Raw genomic sequence first — 25868 nt, 5'->3', positions numbered from 1 at the left:
CAACTTAGGCTATGGCCAGAATATCTTCTTTTCCCAGTGTATGTACCTGGACATTTTTGCTAATGGTGTAAATTTTGCATAAGGACTTAAGAAAGATGAATAATTATCTTCTATTTCTTTTAAAAGATACATAGGTATGAAGGAACAAAGATCTTGCCCATCTAAAGAATTTCTTAGCACTGTTGCCCTTGAACCTGACTTGTTTCAGTTCCATGGCAGTAAATTTCTGCAACATCACCAGGTGTGGCCATTAACAACTGAATGTTCCTGCAACCAATGTTTGTCTGTTCCATTTATTTCTATTCTTGACATGGTGCTGAATCAGGCAATGCCATAGACAGACATTAAAAAATATTTCATTTCTATTAATTTTAAATTACCATTTAATCTACATGTAAATTTGAATTGTATAAAAGTGAATCAAATTTCATGAGCAGAGAAGGAAGAGAATCAGAGAGGTGACAAAACAAAGTTCTTATATCTCAGAAACCAGCATCAGGGGAAAATAAAAGCCCCACAAACCTCACAAATATAGGAGAACAAGAGAGAATTTTTAGTTTAAGACATCAAAGAACAGGGCTTAAATTCATACTCAGAAGCTCACAAAATATCTAAAGTTCCCTACCTATCAAATGTGACAAATAAGCTCTTGGGGGAAATAAAAACAGATTATGAAGATCCTTACATCCTTTTCAACAATCACTATAAATGTAGGTGCCTCAGCTACGATTTATAGTACATAATGTGTAAATAAAAAAAAAAACAAAAAGTTCAGCATCCATCAGTAGTTTGGAAGGTATTTAATTAATTTAACTTAGTGAATGAATAATTAAAAAGTCATAGGATGTCATAATGTGATTAGCTAACCAAGAACTCATCTCTGTTTCCACTGATAATATTAAAGATGATATCTCTTCCTCCTCTAATGAGATAATATTATTAATATCCATTAGAAGCAATCATGTCAGCATAAGACTAAAAAATATACAGATGACATATCTATACACTGGGAGTGTGATGTCATTTATTTAAAATAAAGAATCACCCTATTTTTAAAAATAAAATAGATAATCTTTGATATTCTTTTTTGGGACAGTACATGTAGAATTAGAGACTATTAAAAATGATATTTTACCTAGATTCAAACTTAGAAGATAAGCATTCATTTACATGTATAGCAACTCAGAAAATTTCACTTGGTTAATATGGATCTTGAAATAAAAATTATTATTTTCCTAAAACAAATCTAATAATAATATCGCACCATCAGTAACTTCTAGTTGAGCTTTTGCTAAAATGCTTCCCGCCACAGTTAGGGCCTGGCAGATATAGTAACCCGCATCCGAGCGCTGAATGTTGGTAATCGTGAGGTCTCCGGTTGGCGAAACAGAACATCTACTGTTGGGTTGCTGGGGTTGATTTGGGAAAAGCAAGTTCTGTGGAAGAAACACAATCTCATCAATACCTTTTCCCACTCAGAAGGAAAAATATATTAACACTAGCTATTACAATTACTGGAATATGGTTGGAAAATACATTTATTCTAAAAATATGGTGTTGAAATGATTAAATGTCATATAGGGAGTCTCAGTGGGAAACCTTTTCCAAATCACGGAAAAATAATATGCTTTAAGAAGTCATCATGCTCTAGTCTGAAGGAATAATCATCAAAAAACCCTGAATCTTGGGGCACCTGGGTGGTTCATTGGGTTAAGCTTCTGCCTTCTACTCAGGTTATGATCTTGCGGTCCTTGGAGCAAGCCCCACGTGGGGCTCCCTGCTCGTCGGGGAGTCTGCTTCTCTCTCTCCCTCTGTCCCTCTGCACTTGTGAGCACATGCATACACTCTTTCTCTCAAATAAATAAATAAAATCTTTAAAAAATAATAAAAAAAATAAAAACCATAGATCTTTATCTTAACCCTTTACTTTCTCCCTTACTTACTTCCAGTTACTTAGTATCTTTGAAACATGGCTTCCTCATCTGTAAAATGGGCATAACAATGCTCATGTGACTCATCACACATTGTGATAATGTGAATGTAACATTAACTATGCTTGTACTTTATAAACTGCACATTACTAAGGAATGCAAAATAGAATTTCCACTAATCATTCTGAATACTTGATGTAATTACCCGAATTTCTTATGAAGATACTCAAAAGTGTGTGGCTGGGACTGACAGAGAGAGACAGCGAAATCTACTCCTGCTATACAATTTCTGCAGATTGTAATAGCTTTGAAAGGATCTAGATATATATACTACCATCTAAGCAAGATGAAGCAAATCATTGAAAATAAAAAGGTGCAGAATGTTTCTGAAGCATGCATGTGCCCTTAAAGAATTTCAAATATGACTTTTCTATGAAAAATTATTTTACTTTACTATACATCTCACATTAAACACGAGCAGCCTAAACATAAAATTTTAGAAGTTCCTATATGAGAGCAGTAATGTTAACTTGGATGACCTATGCCGCTTTACTGTTGTTCAATTAAGAAAAACATTTGGGTATAACAAATCATATTGAGGTATGTTTCCAAGTTGGATTATAAATAAGAACATATCAATTTTTATGTTGTATTTACTTACAAAAAAGAACATTATAACCCTCTGGGATCTGTTTCTCGACATAGTAATTAATTTTCCAGGTTTGTAATTAAACAGTTTCAATACGTTACAATCAGGAGGTAATAACATTCAATTAAAGGCATAAGACACATTTTCACCTTAAAATGTTTTTACCCTTGAAGTAATACCAATGGAAGAGGATAAAATAGGGTATTAACACTTTTCAATTACGCTAAATGACTTTAATCCTGCGAATGATGTCCTACTTTAATTAGAAGCTCTTCTCTTTATTGCAACATGATGGATGTCCACTTTATTAGATTTGAGTGTGACACTATAAGCCCACTTTACATAAACATTACCATGTTATTAAACCCTTTCTAAAAGAAGTGATGTTTGTGAGCATGTCAGGAATATAATTTCAAAATGCTATTGCCCTCCTATAAAACTTGTATTACTATAAAAGGCTAGACATTTTCATGCACATGAAACAATTTGAGAACAAGCTAATTCGCTCATGGAATCCAAATATATTACTGAAATAAACCATCTAAAAGAGAAGGGTCTAAATTTTAAAGCCACTTGAAAATGATACAATAACTCAAAGTATGCACTTTCCTACAATTAGCCATTAGAATACTAATTTACATAGCACTAATACATCAGATGGGCTTAATTCTCTCTGGGATCTCTTCCTCTACAATGTAATATCAGTCCACCTTCTAAATGATTCGTTGACATGGAAAATGGCATATGATTGAGGTTAACCCATCATCTTTATTCCCTGCTTGTGTGATATAGGCACAAGAAAATGGATTACAAGCAAAACCCAGGAATTCTACAAAGCTCTTCTTGCCTTGAAGTGCCTAGGTATCCTATTAGTGCTAATTGGCATTATCAGCACATATTGAGGAATATGGACCATTAAGTCCAGGCTCTTAACTCTCTACGGATGGAGAGTCATAGATCACTGTAAAAACTGGATACTGGAGACAGTAAGACCAATTTATTTTTCCTAATATTCCAATTCATAATTTGAAACTTTACAATTTGCTCAGGCAATTCTCTTTTGTTCTCATTCACAGTCTCTCTCTCTCTCTCTCTCTCTCTCTCTCTCTCCATCTTTTGCTCTGATGCAAGGGAGATAGATGAAGGAAAGAAAATCAGACCTAAGATTATAATCAAATCAAGTTACCAAACTGGAATTTTTTTCAGAGATTAATATCTCTGGAATTACCTGCCACTTTGTTAAAAAAAAAAGAAAAAAGAAAAAATATTTTAAGCTATTTGATTATCTTTAAAAGCCATTAAAGCAGAATGTAGCATATTTAAAATACCATGCTTATTGGGCCACAGGACCAATACACATGTTATGCAATATCTTATGTCAACCTAGAGTTATTTGAGGGCATGTGATTTACACATGATACAGCAGTATTTATATAACAATGAGATATGGGATGATGGAATTTGACTCAATACATGGATTTAAAGTGTAAATTTGCAACAATCAAACTGCTTTATATCATTATATTTATAAAATTGATAAATAAGTAATATAAGCATAACATTACATTTACTATCAGTGGCTTGAGGGAGTAACTTTGATGGATCCCAAAGCCACCAGGGTGGGTGGAGGGAAAGAGCTACAGGTAAGAGAAAAAATCTTGTCGAGCTACCAGGGCTCTCCAGCGTTCACCCATCCCAGCTTTCTCAGGCACTGTGTGGGTCTTGGGCAGGGGTGACCAGAATGGTATTGAGCCTCTCCTTGGTGCTGGGCATTACATCAGTGTCTGGGTAGTGGGAGACCTCAGGTCCTGGCAGCCCTGGCCTGAGCAGAATTATGAAGATGAGGACTAAGGGAAACTTCTTGATGCCTCTCTACCCAGACAATCATACATAAATTCTGATCAACAGATTCTTTTAATATAGCCTAAAAAATTTCCCATCTCTGGTAAAGTTTCTAGATTTCCTGGGACTCTTAATCATGAAATTCTTCCAGAATTTGGACTAACAACAGAGGGTGCTGAGGTCTTTTCCTGAGAACTGTATGCCTCCTTAAAGATGGTTCTGGGAAGTCTACAACAAAAATATCTCTAGGTCCTTCAGGAATGCACTGATAAGTTCTTAGGCAAAGAACAGTTTTTGGTTTAAGCTGGAAATTCCATTCATTGCCTGAGAACCTAGAGGCTAAGTGCTTGTTCAAGTTTTGACACTAAGTGGAAAAAAAAATAGCATATCCAATTGACTTTGAACAGAGTCTGAAAGGCCATGCTACCCAGAGAGGGCCATGAGTGGACAAATAAGGGCACAGCAAAGACCAGGCAAATGCTAATTCTTTCTGGTATATAATGTGTTATTTCCTTCTGATATATAATGTGTGATAATGTGCTATCTAACCCCACTATGAACGAATCCAGAAGGGATGATGGAAGTAAATACTTCTCCCACTCTTAAATGGAAGTATCCTTAAGTTAATGATAAAGAAAAGGCATTTATAATATCTCTCTATGTACAGGGATTGCAATTGGTTTCTAGGTAGATTGATAATGGAGATATTGTTTGACTTGTTTACATATGCCTAAGATATTCTAAACACTTTATCTGTACAAATTCATTTGATAATCCCAATGTAGCTTGCTGCAAGGAAGTAAAATTATTTTTCTGTTCAGAGATTTTAAATAGCTACAGAGGTTTTGATTATGCTCTTTAAGATAATTTAGTTACACTGAGTTGTATCTATTCTATGTAAAATACAGAATTTTGGACATTAATACTGGAAAATAAAGAACATTATATAGAACATCCAACTCTCACTTATTTTAGAATTAATTGTTCTCTTTTTTAGAAATAAAATAAATTCAACACCGATAACAGGAAAGGCGAGACAAACTTTGAGGAGCACCAGAGACAGAGTTCAGAGATTTCAGAAAAGCAGTCAAAGTTCACACTCACCTGGCTGCCTTCTTTTTGCCAAAAAACAGCTGGCTGTGGGTTTCCTTTAGTTTCACAGGGAAATGTCACTGTTCGACCTTGAGCAACAATCTGATCTCTTGGCCTAACCACAAACTGTGGAGGAGCTATAATTTAAAAGGAAAGAAAGTGTATAAATATCAACCATTGACAAAGAAAAAGATAGCAAAGGGAAAATCTGGTGGATTGCTCAGAGCCAGACAGAAGCCACAGTTTTTAATTTTTTTCTATTTTTAAAGAATTTTTCAACACACAATGGGGAAAGGAGAAAAGCACTCTATCAAATGTAAGGAAAAGAAAACTTATTAGTAGACACTTCCTAAATGTTGTACATAATAATCCTATAGCCCATATATTTGCATAGGAAAATAGATTTTTCATGATATTTTAATGTTTTTTTAAAGAAAAATATGGTTTCCCAATTTGGTTTTGCTATTTGAATAAAGGTAAAAAAGAATCACTTCATTACACAAGTATCTCCTTCTTCTGAAATTAGTCTATTCACAGATATTGACCATTCCTGTAATATTTATAAGATATTGTTCTACACGCAGGGATACCAGAAGCCTTAGAATATGATCCTTATCCTCAAAGTGCTTATATTCTAGAATTGACGGGTTAAAGTGTTGAAGACATCAAAGAATTAAAGAACTGGGAATTACATACAAAGATAACTAACGATATAATGACATGTTTGAAAATGGTTGATTCTACTTAATTCATTTCATTTAGATAAATAAGCATTAGTCAGACAATTGCTATGTTCCCCTACTGGACACAAGGATACAGAGATAAAAAAATATATCTATCCTGCAGGCTTCAAGGAACTCACAACCTAATGGGAAACACAAAACGTGATGATGACAACAGCAAAAGCAAGGTAAAACAATTATCTAAGACTATGCTAAGTTCAATGATAAACATGCTTTCAGAGCACAGCATAGGGGCATTTAAATCCTAGTACATATAAAAAATGTGATAGGACTTGAAGAGAAAAGGATCCCTTTGTGTTATGGCAGCTGTGAAAGGCTTTATGCAGAAAATACACATTATGGGGACTTTGAGGAAAGGGCAGCATTTAGATAAGTGGAGAAATGAACACATTCCAAGCAAGGAGCTTACTGAGCAAAGTGCAGGAAGCAAGAACACATCCAGCGTACAGTGTGTATTCTGGCAGAAATGAAGGGTCTCAGTTGTGTAAACATCATTGGCTGAATTTGGATTTAGATTTGGATGTAGCTTAAGAAAGTCCTGAGAAGCCAAAGTGGGGATTTTGTTCAGGGTCTTTTTAATCTAAGAAGTGACAGATGCAAAGCAAAATCGTTAGATGCCTTAACCCTTTAATGAATATAGTATGGACTGTGAGGGAGGCAGATCAGTCAATAAAGTAGGAACTCTGGTTGGAAGATGAGGGGAATGATGTAGGCAAAAATAATGAGATCTAGGCATGGGTAACTCCAATAGAAAAGAAACTAAAGGGATGGGGGGGTAAAAATCCTAAGAAAGTTCAAGTTTAAATTGGGAGCCAAGTGAAAGACAATAGACAGTATAAGTGGAAGTTTTCACAAGGACATCTTCTTCATACCAAAACCCACTTCCGTTGACAAGAAAACAGCATGTTTATTCCATGACTTTTCTCATCATCTGTTTACACTTTAAATCGTTGCTTATGCTAGAAAATGGAGGATGAAAAATTTTTTTAAATCAACTCTAATTTTTAAAACCTGCTGTCCATGGCAACCATCCCAAAATTTGAACTCTAAAGGATTAGAACAATAAATGACATTCAGTTGAAATCTTTACCCAGAATTCTTTCAGCCCTTCAGGAATACAAAAGAGCAGGTCCAAAAACAAAGTAAATGTAGGGTAGCCTCAAACATACAACCAAGGACTCATTCTTACAAGAATGCTAGTGTAGAAAGAGCAGCAGATTTTTTTTTTTAATTCACTGAGATTTGTAGTGACTTAGTTTTTGGGGTTCTATTATACTGCCTCCTAACTCAACCCATTCAACACATACCCCAGGGACAGTGGGAATAAATCTACCAAGTGAAATTTTCTTCTATAACTATAGATAACAGTAGACCCAGTCTAACAGTATGGAGAACCCAGATTTATGGATCTATTTGAGCAGAATGTGGTTTATGTTGCCTTGCATTTTCAGGAGATTACTTGCTTCTTACAATCTTCTTGTTATTTCTACACAATTTCACTGAATCAGCAGATACACTGATTTTTGTTCCATGTTTTCTAATAGGAATGATAGATTAAATCAATGTTACAAAATTACTTCAGGGACGACTCTTAAAACACTGCAATGTCCATTTTTCAGGGAAGATATGAAACCATTGGATTATTTATACCAAAAAAGACTTAAGATCGGTCTCTATTATCTCCAATATCCAAGAAAAATAATATGTATTAAGCAAAATTTAAAGATCAAATATAGTTCCCATTTTTTAGTAATCCTATGAAAGACAAGTTTAGTGCCAATATGGATACTAAGTCAGAGTAACTTAGCTTATACCTCATTATCAAAAATTAAAAAAAAATCACTTAACAGTCTGATAAAAGTCACACATTCAGCTTATTTGTTCATTTGTACTGCTTTGGACTAGAAAGAATTTAAATTGGCTCATATAACTGGTTAGTAAAATCTTAGAGCCCAATTTGTGCTATGAAGTCCTTCTTTATATAATTCATTTTTAAAATGTAATAGTTGAGAATACACATGATTGAAGTCACCAAATAAAACATCAAATGAAAAGAATGAAAATATATTTTATAGTCTTAAGTATATTATGCTCACCCTGTATCTGTCTACCCATCTACTTCAGTAAAATTAACATCTATACTTTAATTACAATCACATATCTCCTTGTATTTAATATTTTAAGCTTTTAAGAACTTTGTAGTAGATAAGTGATTTTGCAAAATGCTTTTGGAATCTAGATCCTACAATTTTAACCAGCTGCAGAAACATAGCCGCCCCCCCAAAAAAAGGACTGGCAAATGACCACAACTATCTCTCCACTTTTCTGAAAAGATATGATTCATTCATTTATTCATTCAAAATGCACTGATTGACTACAAATTATGAGACATTCTGTTGGGTACAGGGGATGGAAAGCCAAATAAAAAATTGGCAGATACTTCCAAGTAAATAAGTAAATAAACACAAATGGAGCATAGTTTGATTTGTATAATAATACAAGAAGTAGAGGGCACTGGGTGAGAAAGTTTGGAAGAGCAGCAAATAGACTGGGTGATGAAGAAAAAAGAGGCCAGATGCCAGACAGGGCCATGGTTGAGTTGTGTTTTAAAGCACAAGTAAGAGTTCACTGGATGAAGAGGAGTAAGGTCACTTGGAAAGAGAGAAGCAGACATAAGGCAGAGACTTGAGGAGCTGGATGTGTTAGGGGAGTGTAAATGGTCTTAAGAATAAAATCAGAGATGCAGAAGTGATATAAATAGGGCCAGATAATTTATGCTAAAAGAACTTAAATTTTTCCCTGAAAGCTATGGAGATCTGTTCGAAGACGTTTATGCAAGAAAGATGTAGTAAGATTTATGTTTTAGAAAGAATGCTTTTTCTAAAGAAAGGACAGATGTGAGGTGAGAAAATCTTACCAAGTTAGGGCAGAAAATCCAGTTGAGAATTGTTAGTCATAGTAGCACCTTAAGAGAACATTTCATCAGAACTCTTAAAGGACAAAGAAATTCTGTAATATTATAATGTAACATTTACTAATACTGATATGATCTATGAAGACCAGGAAATCATAATTTTTGAGTTTTTAACCAATATTGAATTTCTTTAAAAACCCCTAACAAAATAACTACCAGCATTTGTGTTATTCATACTATGAAGAATTCTTTCATATGACTTTTACTTATATTCTATTTTTATTCCAAGTTATTATAAATACACCCTATTTCTAACATACCAAATAGTTTCTTGTCATCAGAACCTAAGCCACACTGCTCTCACTGGAATGGGATTCCCCTTATTATTTTTAAAATTAAACAAACAAAATACAGATATTAAAGCTAAGCAAAAAAATTTAAGAGTATTTAAGTGTCTCAAAATGTACATCCTTTCCTATTGTCACTTAACGTTGGACCACCAAAACAAATTGCATCAATCACTTTTACTTCTGTAGACTCTCTCTGCTCAAGATCTATATTGCAATCTTCTGTGAAGGCCTATCAGCTGAAGGAATTTATTTTTGAGGTTTTAAAATGAAAAACTGCATCAATAATTCTTTTGCTAACATTTCACATTTTCAGTATTTCTGCCAGGTGGCAGTGAAAATGGTTTGAAAAGACAGTATTTGGCTGATGGCACCGATGGGAGGGAGTAGGCAGAGAGGTGGCATTTTATCAATACAGCAAGGTAGCACAAATTGTGCTCTATATAAAATGGATTTTCTATGATGGCTCTCATTAAACATAAAGAAAAACCATGATTGGGTCCTCAAGATGACAATTCCAAACACATGTTTAAACCCAATGTGCATTAAAGAGGTTGAGTTATGAGCTCCAGAAGAATATGCTAGTGATAGAAATGGCAATTCTCTTACATATTTTCTAAGAAAGAAGACTATAAAATACATATTTATATCTTCTCTAAAATCCAAAAGCGGTAGACAAATCTTTTGTAGTTGTGGCATAATAACATAGTTGCTTAATCTGTTAACTGATTATACCTTATTGTTGCAGCTATCACAGGAAATGAGATGAAGAAAACAGTGGTACCATTCAGTGTTCGATGGATACTTCCAACTGAAAAACAATAGCTTTATAAGAAGAGTGGGTTGTGTGATTTCCAGAAAGTAGACCCAAATATTAAAAGGTCAGTGGAATTAGAGGTCTGGTATTGTTCACTTGAAACGGCATTTTTGAGAATTTAAATACAATGCACACTAAATTAGATTTGATTTCTGCTAAATTATGCTTTGATACTGCATTCAGCCCAAGCTGGCTTCCATCAAAGTCAGGCTACAGCTCTGTTATGCTAATGCCTGCTGGTGGAAGTGAGTGGGTGTTATGGAAATCAGATGGCTGAACATGAGTAGGAGGCACAGGCCATGCGTGAGGTGGGCTTGGAGATGAGGGGCTGAGGAGACCTAAAGGTTAATCCCATCATGTTCGAGTTGTTTTTACAGCAAAATATGACTTTCTATGGCAGACGTGAACATGGAGATAGTCATGCAGCAGTTGCATATATTAATATGTGACAGGATGGTTACAGGCACAGTCTGCTGAGCTTTCTTTGGGTATAATTGTTGCCTGAGTAAGTAAGCTTCTTATTCTGTAATAAACATTTTGAACTGTATCTTAAGCAAGTAGAAAATATTTTTTTTTGCTATTTAACATTTTTGCTTGTTACATTCTAATATATTCTATAAGCCTATTTGAAGAGCACACTCATTTATCATATGCTTGTGTTAAAGATTTGCTGAGTCACAAATTGCTTAATACAAGGATAATAATTAACATTAATTGTGTGTTCATTCAATGCCAGGCAGTGTGTTAAACCATTCCAGGCATTATCTCACTTAATACTCACAGAACTCTATGTACGAACTACTACCATTATGATATGAAGATCATCAAACTAAATCTTATAAAGGGCACATAGGTTTTTAAAGATTAAAAGCACTAGATCGGAGGACAGGTTTGACTTATGGTCCATCTAATGCCATAGTTGGACCTCTTAAACATTGAGATTTTAGATTAATTCAGTTTACTTCAAACCATGATCTGACTAAAATTTGCCATCTCTAGTACCACACAGAAGGATAAGAATCATACGCTATGATTTCCGATATGGTACAAGGATGTTAAAATCATAACATTATGTTTTTCCTGAATAATTGCTTTTATTATTAAAGTAGCATAAAACCTATGATCTTGCTCTTTCTGTGCTACTGAAAAGTACAACCTTTCTCAAGTATACTTATTTCAAGTCATTCTTTATTCAAAAACCTACAGTGCTTTTCTTTTTTTTTTTAATTTTTTTTTAATTTTATTTATTTATTTCAGAGAGAGAGAGAATGAGAGATAGAAAGCACGAGAGGGAAGAGGGTCAGAGGGAGAAGCAGACTCCCCGCCAAGCAGGGAGCCCGATGTGGGACTCGATCCCGGGACTCCAGGATCATGACCTGAGCCGAAGGCAGTCGCTTAACCAACTGAGCCACCCAGGCACCCCCTACAGTGCTTTTCTTATAGCTTGCCCTTGCAATGCTTGCAAATTGTTCCCCTCAGTGTAGCATTCCACTACACTGGCCTGAGATTTTACCATCCTGACACTCACTTGTCCCCAGACCAGCTCTGGTATTTCAGCAGAACAGTCTACTTTTAACCACTTGCACATGTATTGGCTTGTTCCCTAGGTTGACCCATCTCATTATCTATTATTCTTTGATCCAACTTGTTCACAATGATTAACCTGAGCACACTCTATGTTCTCCTTTTTTTGTGTTCTTTCCACTTTAAGATACCTGTTCTTGCTTGCATTGCCTTTTGTCTCTATTCTTCCCCCTGCCTGGGTGTCTTGCTTCCTCAGTTCAGTTGTAATCTCTTACTGGAATGGGGGGCTACCATTTTGCATTGAAATGGAATCTTTATTTGGCCTGAAAAAGTCCCATTTAGTGAATGCTAAATGAATGTCTTGAAATAGGATATTAAAAACAAAAAGTTCTTGATCTAAAGAAAATACTCAATGTTTTTTCCATTTTATCATATTGGAAGGATATGACACATTCCCACCAGAGACAGTGACTCACTATTGTAGTAATCTGGGTGGAGGAATGCCAAAGAAAATACGTTGTTTGAAAATAATCTCCCAACTGATTCTGATACGTCCCTCTGTAGAGATTGCCCCTGTACCATATTGGAAATTTATGACACAAAGACTACAAATGAGTAGCCACCATTCCAGAGTGACAACAACAATATAGAAAAATAGAGGAATTGTGTAACAACCAATTCTATATTTTCCTGAAAAGATTTAGTTAATAGGCTTACCCCCACCAACAATAAACACAGTGAGAAGCCATTTCATTAAAATGCAATATAGAGTGGGATTAAGAGATGAATGTTTACTTAGTTTATCATCAGAACAGACTAACTTCTAATTGATAAATGATTGTTTCTTCAATTTACTTAATTCTATTTAATTTTTACTATTTAGCACTTCATTTGACTTCAAAAGAATTTCTGTTAATAATATTGGAAATGTATAATGTCATAAAATATTTGATTTGAAGCTTATTAACACATAATTCATCTCAGAGGAAGCAGTGCATTTATAAAGGAAAACAATTTAGGGATAAACGATTTAAAATAATCACTTTTATAAAGTCTGTTTAATCACATTTTATTCATTTGTCATTATTTTCAAGGAATACAAGTAATTAAATTGCTAAATTACCTACCTTTCCAGTTAATCTCTTATTGAGTTCATGGCAATAACTCTTCCATTTGAGTGCTATGCCTTCTTTCTCAGCCAGTACCTTACTTCTAGCTAATATTAAAAATTCCATGGTAAAATTCCAAAACCTATAGCTTTCCTTTCAACAATAATCTAGTAATTATCTATAGATATGCTTCTTCATTAATCTAGTATCTCTTTATAAATATAAATACATATAAATTTATCCCTACATTTGCTTCCTTAATGTCAGTATGAAAAAATAAAAATACTAAATGAAATACTGCTTCCATAAATATGAAGAGAAATGTAAATGTTCAAAGGCAATAGAATGGCTACAAAAAATCACAATTCTTATATTCTTCATCTATTTAGACTTTGCTTTCTACTCTACCCATGAAACATCTCACATATACAAATTGCATTCAATCTCGTATGAATAAAGACATGTTGCAATTATGTAGCTATTTTAGAACTACTTCTCTTTATTAAACTGAAGAATTATGTTGGTGGAACCAGAATTTTTTCCATGTAAATAATATTTATTGGCTTTAGCAAGTCCATTTCAATCCTCTAATGGTATTAAATAGTTCTACATTGCAAAAAGAAAAAAAATGTTCTACATTGCAATAAACATAGTAGTTAATTCCTAAAGTAACTAAGTTGGATATGTTTAAGATAATTTTAAACTTTATTATATTCCAGTTTGCTAAAATAGATTTCATTTTGATTATAGGTAAGTATAGGAAATCCTGTTAAATATAGGAAATCATCCTGAGATTCAACATGCAAATTTCATAGACATTCTGAATTCTACAAAAGTTATAAATTGAGAATGCCTAGAAAAATCTGACAAATTTTAAACAAATTCTGAATTGTCAAGCACATTTTCCTATATTACTCTGTCCATTATCAATATGAGTTTTACTTTTCAACTGGCTTTCCTGACTGACTAAAATACTGAGAACAAAATAAATTTTTTTTCTCTAAGGGACTGTTCATTCTCAAAAACAAAAAACAAATAAAAAACAAACTAATAGCTTAAAAGGTAATGAATTATTAAATAAAGCAATATTTACATTATATTTTTAAATGATCTCATTTTTCATCAACAGAAAGAGAATAGTTTAATGAGTAGTGAAAAAAATTCTATCTAGATCCTAACCTGGGAAAACTAGACATTTCCGCATTGCAGATAGAAGGGGCTGTAAGTATGGGGTTGTGGAGGGGATTCTTCAAGTAAATGGTGAGACAAGACATTCATTTTCACTCACTTAACCTGTCAACTTGCCAGAACTGTCATGTCAGCACTCCAGCTAACCCACGAAGGCTGATCACATCCCATTATCTCATTTTTTTTTAGAAAAAGATTGCATGAAGATGCCAATCAGAAAAAAAAGAAAAAAAAAAAACTTGCAACCAAGAAACAAATGTACTGATGCTGAAGGGCTGCTTAGTTAACGGAATTTTAATATGCAACTGCAATGTTTCTTAATAACATTAATTACACGCTTAGTAAGGCACCATCCTAACTCATTAGTGCCTTCTTTTTGTTGTATTTTATCTCCTACTAGCAGAATGGGGACTATGTGATTGGCCTGCTACCATTAATGTTGCTTAATCTTTTTATAGCACTATTTAAAGCTGCTTGCATAAACATTTTCTAGGCAAGTATTACCTATGTATGCATATGTGTGTATCAATTAACTGCACCAACATTTAGCTTGCCCCTACCACATGTGTTATGCTAGACCTAGAGGCAGCAAAAAGATAAATATAACAATGTATTTACTAACAAAGAGTTAATAGTTTTGTAGAACAGATGAAAATAATATTCCTAATAAATCTAGAAAGCAATGCTTGCCATAAGAGATTTTAAAAGGCATTCAGATATATTTTAACTCAAAATTTAATTTAACTTGGTAGCTTACATATTTTTAATGAATCTAATTATGAGCTACTCCCTTGAGTGATATTTAATATGTTTAAATAAGTAATGTCATAATTCAAATGTCATGCATATAATTTTTAGGTGTAATGCACATCATATCTATTTTATAGTACACAGAAATATACACACACACACACACATATATAGATATATATATATATATCATGATATCTCTTTCTATCAAATCACAAATTACTATAACATGTAAATGAAAATTTTGACTATCTTATAAGGTATTAAAATATGTTTACTATTTCTTTCTGGCAATGGCCAGTGAAATCTCTCAATACTAATCTCCTAACACTGTTTCAGTCCAGAGTTTTTATATTATTTTGGTGTTTGATATTTATAGTACTTTAATTTCAACTACTAAGTTAACATATTTAGTGTTTATTTTATTCTTAATTTAATAAACACTAAAATTAATGACTATTTAAGATTTTTGATACTTAGGTTAAGAAAATGGAGTAAAGGCTTATTGTTCCACTTTCCTCTATTTACTACAAGGTAAATTAATATTATAGATAAACTACGATAGCCCAAAACCACAAATGGTGAAGTAGTCCTGCCAAACATAGTCAAGTCTGGAAAAAATGGGAGAAAGCATGGTAAATACCAACTAGCCTCTATTCACAATCCTCTATCAATGCCAATTTCACAAAAACTACCTGTCAACAATGTGAGAACCCATCCCATGGTCCTTTGATGAGAAGAAGAAAAAAAAAAATTAGAGTTAAGAAGGAGTCTTAGGAAATATGAGATATGACTGTAGAAAACCAGTTAAAATGCAGAAGTTGAGGAGAAGGTACTGAAGGAAAGGAAAAGCCAAGCCTAACGTGAATGGCAAAATTGCAGGGTGGCCTCCATAACTTTCAGTTCCTGGAGACACTCCCATGATTATGTTATGTCTCATGACAAAGGAATTTTGCCAATGTAATTAAGGTTACTAATCAGTTGAGCTTAAGATAGAATAATCAGATGGACCTAACCTAATTAGATGAGACATTTCCATCAGGAAAGTTTCTCTAGCTGAGAGCAGAATGGGAAGTCAGAGAGATATAAAGCAAAGCACATGAAAGATTCAACAGACCATTGCTGAATTTGAAGGTTGTGACGGCCATGTACAAAGGTTGGCAAGTGAACTGGGACCTATTGCTGGTAGCCAACAAGGACATGGGACTTTAATCCTATAGCCACAAAGAACTTAATTCTGCCAACAAAACTGAATGAATTTTGAAGTAGAGTCTTCTGGAGAGTTTCCAGAGAAGAGCTCAGCCTGATCAAAACCTTGATTTTGGCCTGTGAAATGCTAGGAAAAAGGACTCCGATGAGTCTGTTGGGGCTTCTTACCTATAGAACTGTGGCCTCATAACAGGGTGCTAATGAAGTTGCTCAATTTGTAGTAATTTGTTAGGCAGCAGTAGAAAACTAATACATCTAAAAGCCATTTTTATCATGAAGCAGGGATTATGAAGAAAGATGAAGTGGGAATTTCATATGGACTGCAGACAGTTTCTAACTTAAGTAGATCTGCTGTTTACCATCAGAGTCACTAGCATACCGAGAAGAAATAAAATCTTTTTTGATAAATTACTCAAGATAATGTCCATGTAGAGGCTGCTGAATGACCCTGGTACTTCCCATTTTCTCTTCTCCAAACATGCAAACCCTAATCTTCAGCAGTTAACTAAATGATTAATAATCAGGTGGGGTCTAAAAACAGGATCTATGTAAAATAAAATAAAACAAGCTGCACATTAACTAATTGTTTAATTATTGATAGAAAGAACATAATCAATTAGTTAACAAAAGAAAAAGAATCTTTTATCTTCAAATAATTACCCAAGGAAACACAGCAATACTTAGAACTAAACAGTTGTCCATAGTCTAAATGAAATTACATACCACAGGGTCTCTCTTTTTTAAAAAGAATCAAACTTAAAAAAAAAAATAAAACCCTCAAAATGGGATTAAAGAGCTCAAAGGCAACTGGAGGTGAAGACTATTATACTTAAGGTTAGCAAGGAAATGATGAAAAGAGAAAACAAAATTAAATAAATAAAATATATTTTGAAAAATATATTTTAGATACCAAAAAAATGATAATTGCAATTGAAAAAGTCAGGGAGATAATATAAGCATTATGAAATCAGACAATATGAAATAAAAATGATGACTTCAAAATTATTATACAGAAGTTAATAAATATGGAATTAAGACAAAGGAAAGCCAACATTACTCATGCGAGACAGAAAAAGTGAGACAGAAAAAAAATAGTCAAAGATAAAAGAGAAGAAAACACTCTTGAAATAGAGTAAATTAAAGCATGAATCCACAGATTCAAGGGCTTGTGTCCTGGGGATATTAGATACAGGGTGATCGGGACCAAGATATAATCCAGCAAGGTTCTAGAAGAGACTACATTGGTCTTCAAATGGTAAGAGGGAATCTCAGCCAAAGATAAAAATATTCCATAAACCTCAGACTTCACTACAGTACAATTCCAATTCTAAAACAACCCAACATTTCCACCAAGGTATGAGAAAAAAAAAATGACTCAATAATTTTATACCTATCCTCTACTTTAGAGGCAATGAACAGACATTGTCAAACACATAGGCCCTTGCAGAAGAATCAATTCGGTGACTAAAACCAGCCAAGCATAAGTAGCTAGCACTTGTTTTTCACTTTAAGAATTAGCATTAGCTTGAGATATTTTAAACGTTTCACATTACGGAAACTCTGTTGGAATGTGCAAGACAAAACAGAATGCATTTTTTTAACCTACTATTTAATCAAAACATACGGAGCAATGAAAAACATGATGCTTAATAAAAATTAAATGGGACTCTGAATAAGGTAGCTAATTAGCGCCAGGTGCAGGAAACATTAAGTGCTTGTAGGACAGAGATGATTGCCTCAGGTCATGGGGTAACAGCTTGTCCAAGGAAGAAAGTCTGCAGGGAATAAAAGTATAGGTTTCCTTCCAAGACACACTCAGGACGCCTTTTGCAGAAAAGTGGATCTTGACATGAAAGGGTTCATATATAATACCTACATGTTTTCTGATTTAAAAAAAAGCCTGGAATATTTCCAATATTAAGTTAAATTATATACAGCACATAAAATTTTCCAGATTTCAAGGTGGGATGGAGGGTGGTGGTGTCAGAAAGATCAGTTGTGTTATTCTGTAAGTAAGTCTGCTTTATAATTTGCCTTGAATGAATTTTCAAATACTAACTTTTTATTGGACATCTTAGTGGTCTCAATAATGTGTTTTAGAGCATGTTAAAACAAAACTACACTTCAGCTCAAAATGGAACTTTCTAAAATGAGGATATGTTTAATTTTTGTGTTTAAGCTGTGAAAAGATTTGAAAAAATAAACAAAGTCCCTATAGATTTTTGTTTAGAACAGTGGCTACTTCTTTAAAACAATAATTAAAAAATGGGAATTTTGTCTCAAACATATATATTTCTCAGTACCTACAAACTCTTGCGTGGCCATTTATATTCTTCCATCAAAAGGAAACATGCTTTTGAGTCACTAAATAAGGAAATACTTAGAAGATTCCATAAAGTTGTGTATTGTCAGTTTGTTTTTGATATTTTAGACAAGTTTCACCTGATGCCCACAGCTTTTAGCTTCCATATTGGAGGCAGTCAGCATCTAGCATATGGTATACATGATAGGAAACGGAGCAGGGCTCAGTTCACTAGCAAGGCAGCTGGTAGATTTGTCAGTTCTCTTCCAAATTACTCATCATGTTTTGAGTTGCTGCTAGGAAAAAATGTGCTGCCTGTCTCCAAAATAGATGTTCTTTTTTATTTTTAAGCTTGGGAAAGGCTTCCAAGAGAAAATAAGACAGATGGGTATAGGAAGCAAGATATTTATTCCTATTTAGACGATTTTCTTCTGTCAGTTCCCTTATCAGAACTTATCAGAAGAGTTTTCCAAATAAATGAACATTTCAGCATTCTTAGTTAACTCTGTCCTAGGGTGTATTTTTGCTTCCCATACAAAGAATGCCTTCAGAATAGTAAAAAGTCAAAGCCACAAGAAGGGCTGGCAGACTTTTAATAATCAAAGTGGCATTCATCTCAATTTCATGGTAATTTTGTGGTAGCCAAATTATGGAAGTTGAATCGAAGGACTCTTTTTGAAATGTTGACTTTGCCAATGAGCAAGTGAAATCCGGAAAATACTTTTCTCCATTGGCAAGTACGTGATTGTCTGCTTTCACTGATATTTCCGCCACTGAGGATCCTCTAAGTCAAGAGTTTTTCCTACAGTCTCAAAAGTAGAGCAGAAGGTGTTTATTCCAACTGCAAATTGCATAGAGTCGCCAATTCTTTAATTCAAACACAGGTCATAAGAATGATCCATTGAGACAAAACTCCCAGTTTGGGAGTTTATAAGGAATTCTAAATGGGCTTTCCACATGGACTACCAACTTGTTTGTTTGTTTGTTTTAATCCTGTATGGAATGTAGCTATTAATTTCTGAATCTATAAATATTCTAGAATTTGCATAGATTTCTAATTTTCTTTCAAAATCTTTACACAGGAACAATCCCTTGAATTTTCTCTAAATTTTAGATATTTGGTAGCTATTTCTTCACCTAATTTATATTGGACTTCAAAGCTGGACTTTCTCCCCTTTCTGTGATTTCTACTTTGTGGAATACCCTTTATGCTATTGCTAAGAGCTTCAAAGTTGAAAATCTTGCACTTCAAACCACTAACAAATATTAATATTAATGTACTTTGCTAAACGCTTCAAAGTTGAAAAACTTGTGTTTTAGTCAACTAACAAATATTACTATTAATGTAGCTTTCTATTATTTGACTACTTAATTTATGATTTACTTGATTTGTACTTTCTGACCTTACAAAAAAAGTTGGCATATCTATAGCTCCTGAATTAAAATTCATGTAAAAAGCTTATGCAAAGGAAAGGCAAGCTAATTTCCTCATTATCCACCTCATCTTTGGTGATCCAATAAAAGCATATCTAACATTCAGTTTCCAAAATTAATAGCAGTTGTCAAGTTTAAAGTATAGTTCTTCATATTTCTGAACATTGTCATAAGTCATTGGAGATAGATTTGTGAAATGACAGACTTTCCCAGAATAAAATACAATGTGTCAAGAAGCTATTCTTTAGTTCCAGCCCAATGGGAATTTAAGAAATCATTTTAAACAAGAATAAAAACAGAAATAACTTTGAAATGCTTTTTAGGTGACAAGTACATCTCAAAGCTCCCTGTACAAAACATTTTCTAATCAATGTATATCTTTTTTTTTTATTATTTCTGTGCTTTAAATGTATTGGAAATTATTAACATATTGTTTTCTGTTCTGGGAACTTGTGAGATAATGTAAGTCCAGTGGTCATGGTTTATTGGCATAAGGTTTCTATATAGAAAGATCTAAAATTTAAATGTTATTTTTCCTGTTAACTTGCAAAGTTATCTTATTGCTTCCCATTCACTTCTTAATTTTAGATATCATACCACAGAATAGGTAAAGTTATCATTAATAAGAATTCATACAAATACTAAAAAATAAGGCTTAAAAAATAAGGCTTAAAAATTCCTCCATTTCCTAACATCCCCAATTGTAAAAAGATGATCAGTTTAATAATTGTGTTTAAAGAAAAAAAAAAAGCCAGCATTTTACATTCAAATTAATTGTAAGCTATAACTGTGTTTCAAAAATATAAAAATATGAAATAATATATGTCTCAGAAGTTAGGAATATGCTAACCATTGTTGGCATACAAAGTGTTTTCACATATATAATCAATCTTGAGCTTATTTCATTCCTACAACAGCTTTGATAAGTCAATACTACTCTCTCCATTTTACAGACAAAGTGACCTAGGATCAAGAATATTAAACAATTAACAAAGGAAGTACTGTTCAGAAATAGCAGACCAGAAACTGATTGGGAAACCAAAGCTCTATATTTTCTATATTTGCTATCTATGCAAGAATATACTACATGACAATAAGGTTTGTGAATATTTCAACTAATGGAGAAAAATGTTATGAGTTTGGACCCAATATATATCAAATGTCAATGTCAAGCCAGTGTATTAAGAAAGATTTTGAAGTTTTCTTCAAAATGGACTTCTTCAAAATTTTTTCAAAATGGACCATTTATAAAGCTGTGTCAAATCAAATAACTTATTAAAATATCTTTAGATATATTAAAGAAGCACTATAGTATTCATTCATCCATCCGTCCATTTATGCATCCATCTGTTCATTTACTTATAACACAATTACCGAGATTTATTTTACTTAAACACTTTTGTTGGTTGGTTAAGCTAAACTTTAAAAGAGATGCAGAAAAGTTATTAAATCGATGGATTTGAAAATATCTTACTTTCCAAATGTTTACAAATAATTACCACTTAAATTACGGCAAATGCAAACACTTAACTTCAATTTTGTACAGCCAAATGAAGGATGAAGTATATTAAAACCACCAACTTTTCATGCCAAAGAACACAACTCATCCTTCTCTTTTCCTCTTGGTGTAAGCATCTACTTAGAGTAACTTGAAGCATTCTACCAAATTTTGTTTAAATAGGAAAACAGATAATAAGTATACAGCAGTTAAAAATGCCATTACAAAGCAAGGACTCGAAGGAGTTTAAAATCAAAGTGCATCAAGTCATCAAACTTCTTAATTTAGTTCCTAATCATTTATCTTAATGAATATCAAGCATTACTAGTAAATGATTATTTTATATATAGGAAAAAAGGAATTATTATATTTTTCTCTTTAAGAAAAATTAGCAGTTTATATAGTATTAAACATTCATATATTATTTTCCATGAAAATCATTACCTATTGTTAATACCATAGGTCACTACAAAATGGTTTATCAAAGTGATGAATAGATCAGGAGCAACTTTTATGGAAGATAGTCCCACAAGTAATATTTTAACATGGGTGAATAAATATATTTCATTCTATCAAATCCTACTATGCATGAGTTATGAAGCATTGTACAAAGCCATGCTAAATGGATAGAAGGATGGCTACTTACCAACAGGGCGAGCTGTAGACATTACAATGGTGTGGTGAGAACATAAAGAAATTAAAAAAAAAAGAAAAGAAAATTATCAGAATGCATGATGTGTAATGTTACACTTAAGTATGGACAGTAGAGTGATCTCTAGTCTTATAATTCAAGTATGAACAGGATGTCTGAGTTTGACTAAAACTGAAAGTTATAAATATAATTCTAAGAAAATAATTATTTTCATTGCAGAATTAGCTCTATGTGAATTGAGAGATATTTTATGTAAAGTCATATTGTCATCACTTACTATAGTTATTTTTTCAAAGATTTTTTTAAACAGCCTGTATTACCCCAAAGTTAAGAATCTGATGAATATAACTATTCAAGTCATAGACTAGCAAATGTCATGTCAATAAAAGAAGTCCTCACTGTCTGATTTAAATAGCATGGTCAGTCAGAACCATCACAAGGACTACTTAAAAGCCCCTGATGCTGCTTTTCAGCCAGTAGGAAGTTAAGATCACATCACTTTTCATCCGTGGACAGGGTGGATGAAAATATAACAAATACGTTGGAACATCCTGAGAGATTTCAACTGAGTAGCTCCCTAACTACTGTTAAGCTTTTTTCTTTTTCTTTTTCTTCCTCCCTTCCTTCCTTCTTTCCTTTCCCTTTCCTTCCTTCCTTTTTTTTTTTTTTTTTTTTGGCTGAGGGCAGGAAACAATGACTGACAAGTTGATTCTTGTTCACACTGAGAATGGCTTTCGAACTGCTGCTTCAACAAATTATTATTATATTTTTATTATACCATAACTTAATCACTAAAATCAGGCTGGCCCTGCTATTAATGCACAGCAATTGTGAGAGACACACATGGGCTTAATAATACTTTCTTTAAAGAGAATAATGTCAAATCAATTTAGATAGTAAACCACTTTATATAAAGGCAATGGACAAATATAAAACATATGGTGCCATTATTCACATGAAGAGGAAATATATTTAGTAGTATATGAACTATTATGAACTCTTACAATCAAAATATAAACTTACACAACAAACAAGTGTCTCACCCACATCCCCGTGGATAAAGCTCTAGTGCATATACAGCATGACTCTAGAATTTAGGGTAGTTTTGTCTTACGATGTCTCATTGGACATGATGAGATAAATATAGCCATTGAAACCATATTTATAGGCATTCATTCACTCAATCAATACATCATGATACTAGTTTTGTGCATTCTCTGAAACAATATGGAGTTGCCTCTGTAGGAGATGCGTGGTCTTACAATATTATTTACAGTTAAAAGGGGGAGATTAAGAGAATTCAAAGAAGAATAAAGCAATTATAGCAGCAGGATGAAAATTCTAGTTTAGTGACCTTCTAGTGTGTCCTACATAGCAAGAGGAAAAAAATCAGAAAGTTGCCCAATGCACAATTTGTTTCCTTTCTTGGGGTGAGGCGCACACAAAAATAGCAACCGAGAACAAGACAACAGACTAACATCGTAAAGTTGTGCCTCATTCGAAAGATATATCTCTTAATTTTGTCAATGTCCAGTAGGAAAAGAACTTTGTCTTTTCGTTTTGAATTTGCATTTTTCAGGTGCAACCTCAGGCTGAATCCCCAACATAATATTTCATGTAGAAACCAAAAGACATTTTGAATCTATTGATATTAAAGAGAGAAAAAGAAGAAACCATGGCGAAAAATCAGGCTTAAAAAAATAAAACATATTTCTATCTCACTTAGTCTAGAGTAATTTTATTTAAAAAAAGGTTTTATTGCCCTAAAAGCAAGATAGTCTTTCCAATGAAGTCTTGATTTATGCAAAGCCAATTTGAAGACCTGAAAATAGGAAAAAATGTGTTTACAAATATGCAGTTTGTGTTAATTCATTTTGGACCCATTTAAAAACACTCTATTAGATCATGAATTATTTGACTAGAATATGAATGCTAGGAGGTTGGTTGTTGTCTAGTATTGTTTCTTTCTAATTTTATGTTTGTCAAGTCCTCAAAGGGAGCTACTTGCTATTAAGTTTAATTTTATAGTCTATTTTCACCTTATTTTAAACTGGAAAACTGAGCAAATCTCTGTTTCAGATTTTGACTATAAAAGTCCTTTTTCTTTTCTCCAATTGAATATCATGATAAAATTTTAGCAGAAACATCCCAATTCAACTTCTTGTTTTTGTTACATAGCAACATTTCATCCGGAAAAAAACCTAGCAGGTGGATGTTTTCAAAATCAGCAAATTAAACTAAACTGTGTCCCTGCATTAAATGGAATGAAAATGGACGTGGCCTCTTGGGTCAGTTCACCCTGTTCTAATAAAACAATCAAGGGAAGGGCTAAACATTTCATGTATGTGCTTAGAAAAATGAGCACAGAAAACAGTCGCAGATAATATGCTTTTTCTCCTGTTAACCTCTTAGCATGGGAAGTTCCAACTGCTTTTCCTAATGATAAAAAATATTTTTAAATAATATTTTACTCCACATTCTATTGTATCATGGAGATTTTCTTTTTCTTTAACCCTGTTTCTGAGGTTTCAGTCTTAGATGAGTAACAAATACATACCACACAGATTAAACTCTCTAATCCATCTACAGGACACAGATTAGGGGAGAGACCATTTAAGGTTTGCTGATTTAAAAAAAATCCTATTAAAAACAAAAAAACTCTATTAGTTTTTTAAGTTAGCTAGAAACATCCATGCGAGAGGAGCATGCTTTGTTAAATGAAATGTTAAACCTGCAACTTTCAACAAATTATGAAAACAATTAGCTGGGAAATCTCTCAAAGCAAACAGACCACTTCACGTCTCATTCATCCAAGCATTCAAGTATAAAAAGAACCCTGCTGCTTCTGTAAACAAACAACTCCTCACATTTTCTCACTTTGTTTAGTCAGCAAATATTTTTTAAATGGAACATTTCTTGGTGGGTTGTTTATTTTTTTTTCCCCACTCACTTCAGAAACAACAAATAAACAAGCTTTGGGGAAAATTTGGTCAGGTGAATTGTTTTCCCAAAGGGTTGCCTAGCAAACAATATATATATAAATATATAATCACATACAGAGAATGTAGATTAAATGTAGTAATGGGGCTTACAGAGGCTATTGGATTTTGATAATATACAGTCTATATATTTGATTGGTATATGATCACAGCTTTTCATGATCTGTTAACTCATGAGGAATGAAAACGTTTTTAAGCAACCAGCATGCCGATTTTGTCTAAATTTGTTTTGTATCTAAGTTCATGCTAGAATGTCCGGATGTGGAAAAAAAATGGATTTGGTGGAATAAAAGTGGAGCGATTGAGAAGTGTGGAAATCATCAATATTTTCCAAGTTGTCTCCTAAGTGTTACCCGGAGAAAGACAGGTTTTTGTTTTTTGGAATTTTTTGTTTGTTTTACGATTTGGTGCTGAAGTCATAGATCAGAAAAAATGATGGCCCCGATGGAGGACCAACAAGAGAATCCCTGACACATTTCTCACCCATGCAAATTCCTCCAAACCTTTTCACCAATCTTGTGAAAACTTCTGGGAGTAAAGCTGCACAAGGGTCGGAGGTGTGATTACACAGGGTGAGATATAACTGAGACTGGGCTGAAAGCATGCAGTTGACATCACAAAGGATGACATGAGGAGGCATCAGTTAAGGTGGTGGGAGAAAGGTGGAAAGACTGAGCAGAGGATGTGCTTGCCTATCTCTGTCTGAAGTCCTGTGAGTGGAAATGATGCCATGGGTGATGTCTATTTGGCAAGAATAAGTGTAGATGTCCACACAGTACTACTTGGTACCTGGGGCTATATAATTTACTCACGTGGATCAACATGCAACACCAGGAAGACAGTTAATCATTCTAACTTACTGTAGGGT

At 33.4% G+C, this 25868-nt stretch overlaps 1 protein-coding gene across 1 annotated transcript in view; it reads right to left on the bottom strand.

Annotated features, from left to right (window-relative positions):
• Window positions 1-25868, bottom strand: part of ROBO2 (roundabout guidance receptor 2) — a 577868-nt gene that overhangs the window by 97454 nt on the left and 454546 nt on the right. Inside the window, exons 7-9 of the mRNA XM_088022784.1 lie at window positions 21996-22007; window positions 5527-5651; window positions 1265-1436 (exon numbers count right to left, since the gene is read on the bottom strand). Coding sequence (XP_087878910.1) covers window positions 1265-1436; window positions 5527-5651; window positions 21996-22007 — 309 coding nt within the window. The remainder of the gene's footprint in view (window positions 1-1264; window positions 1437-5526; window positions 5652-21995; window positions 22008-25868) is intronic.

Source organism: Eumetopias jubatus, unplaced genomic scaffold (assembly GCF_037043125.1).
Source record: "Eumetopias jubatus isolate StellerSeaLion01/CBP00866 unplaced genomic scaffold, mEumJub1_p1.0 scaffold_1, whole genome shotgun sequence".
Classification (NCBI taxonomy): domain Eukaryota; kingdom Metazoa; phylum Chordata; class Mammalia; order Carnivora; family Otariidae; genus Eumetopias; species Eumetopias jubatus.
This window is presented reverse-complemented; position numbering and strand designations above follow the sequence as displayed.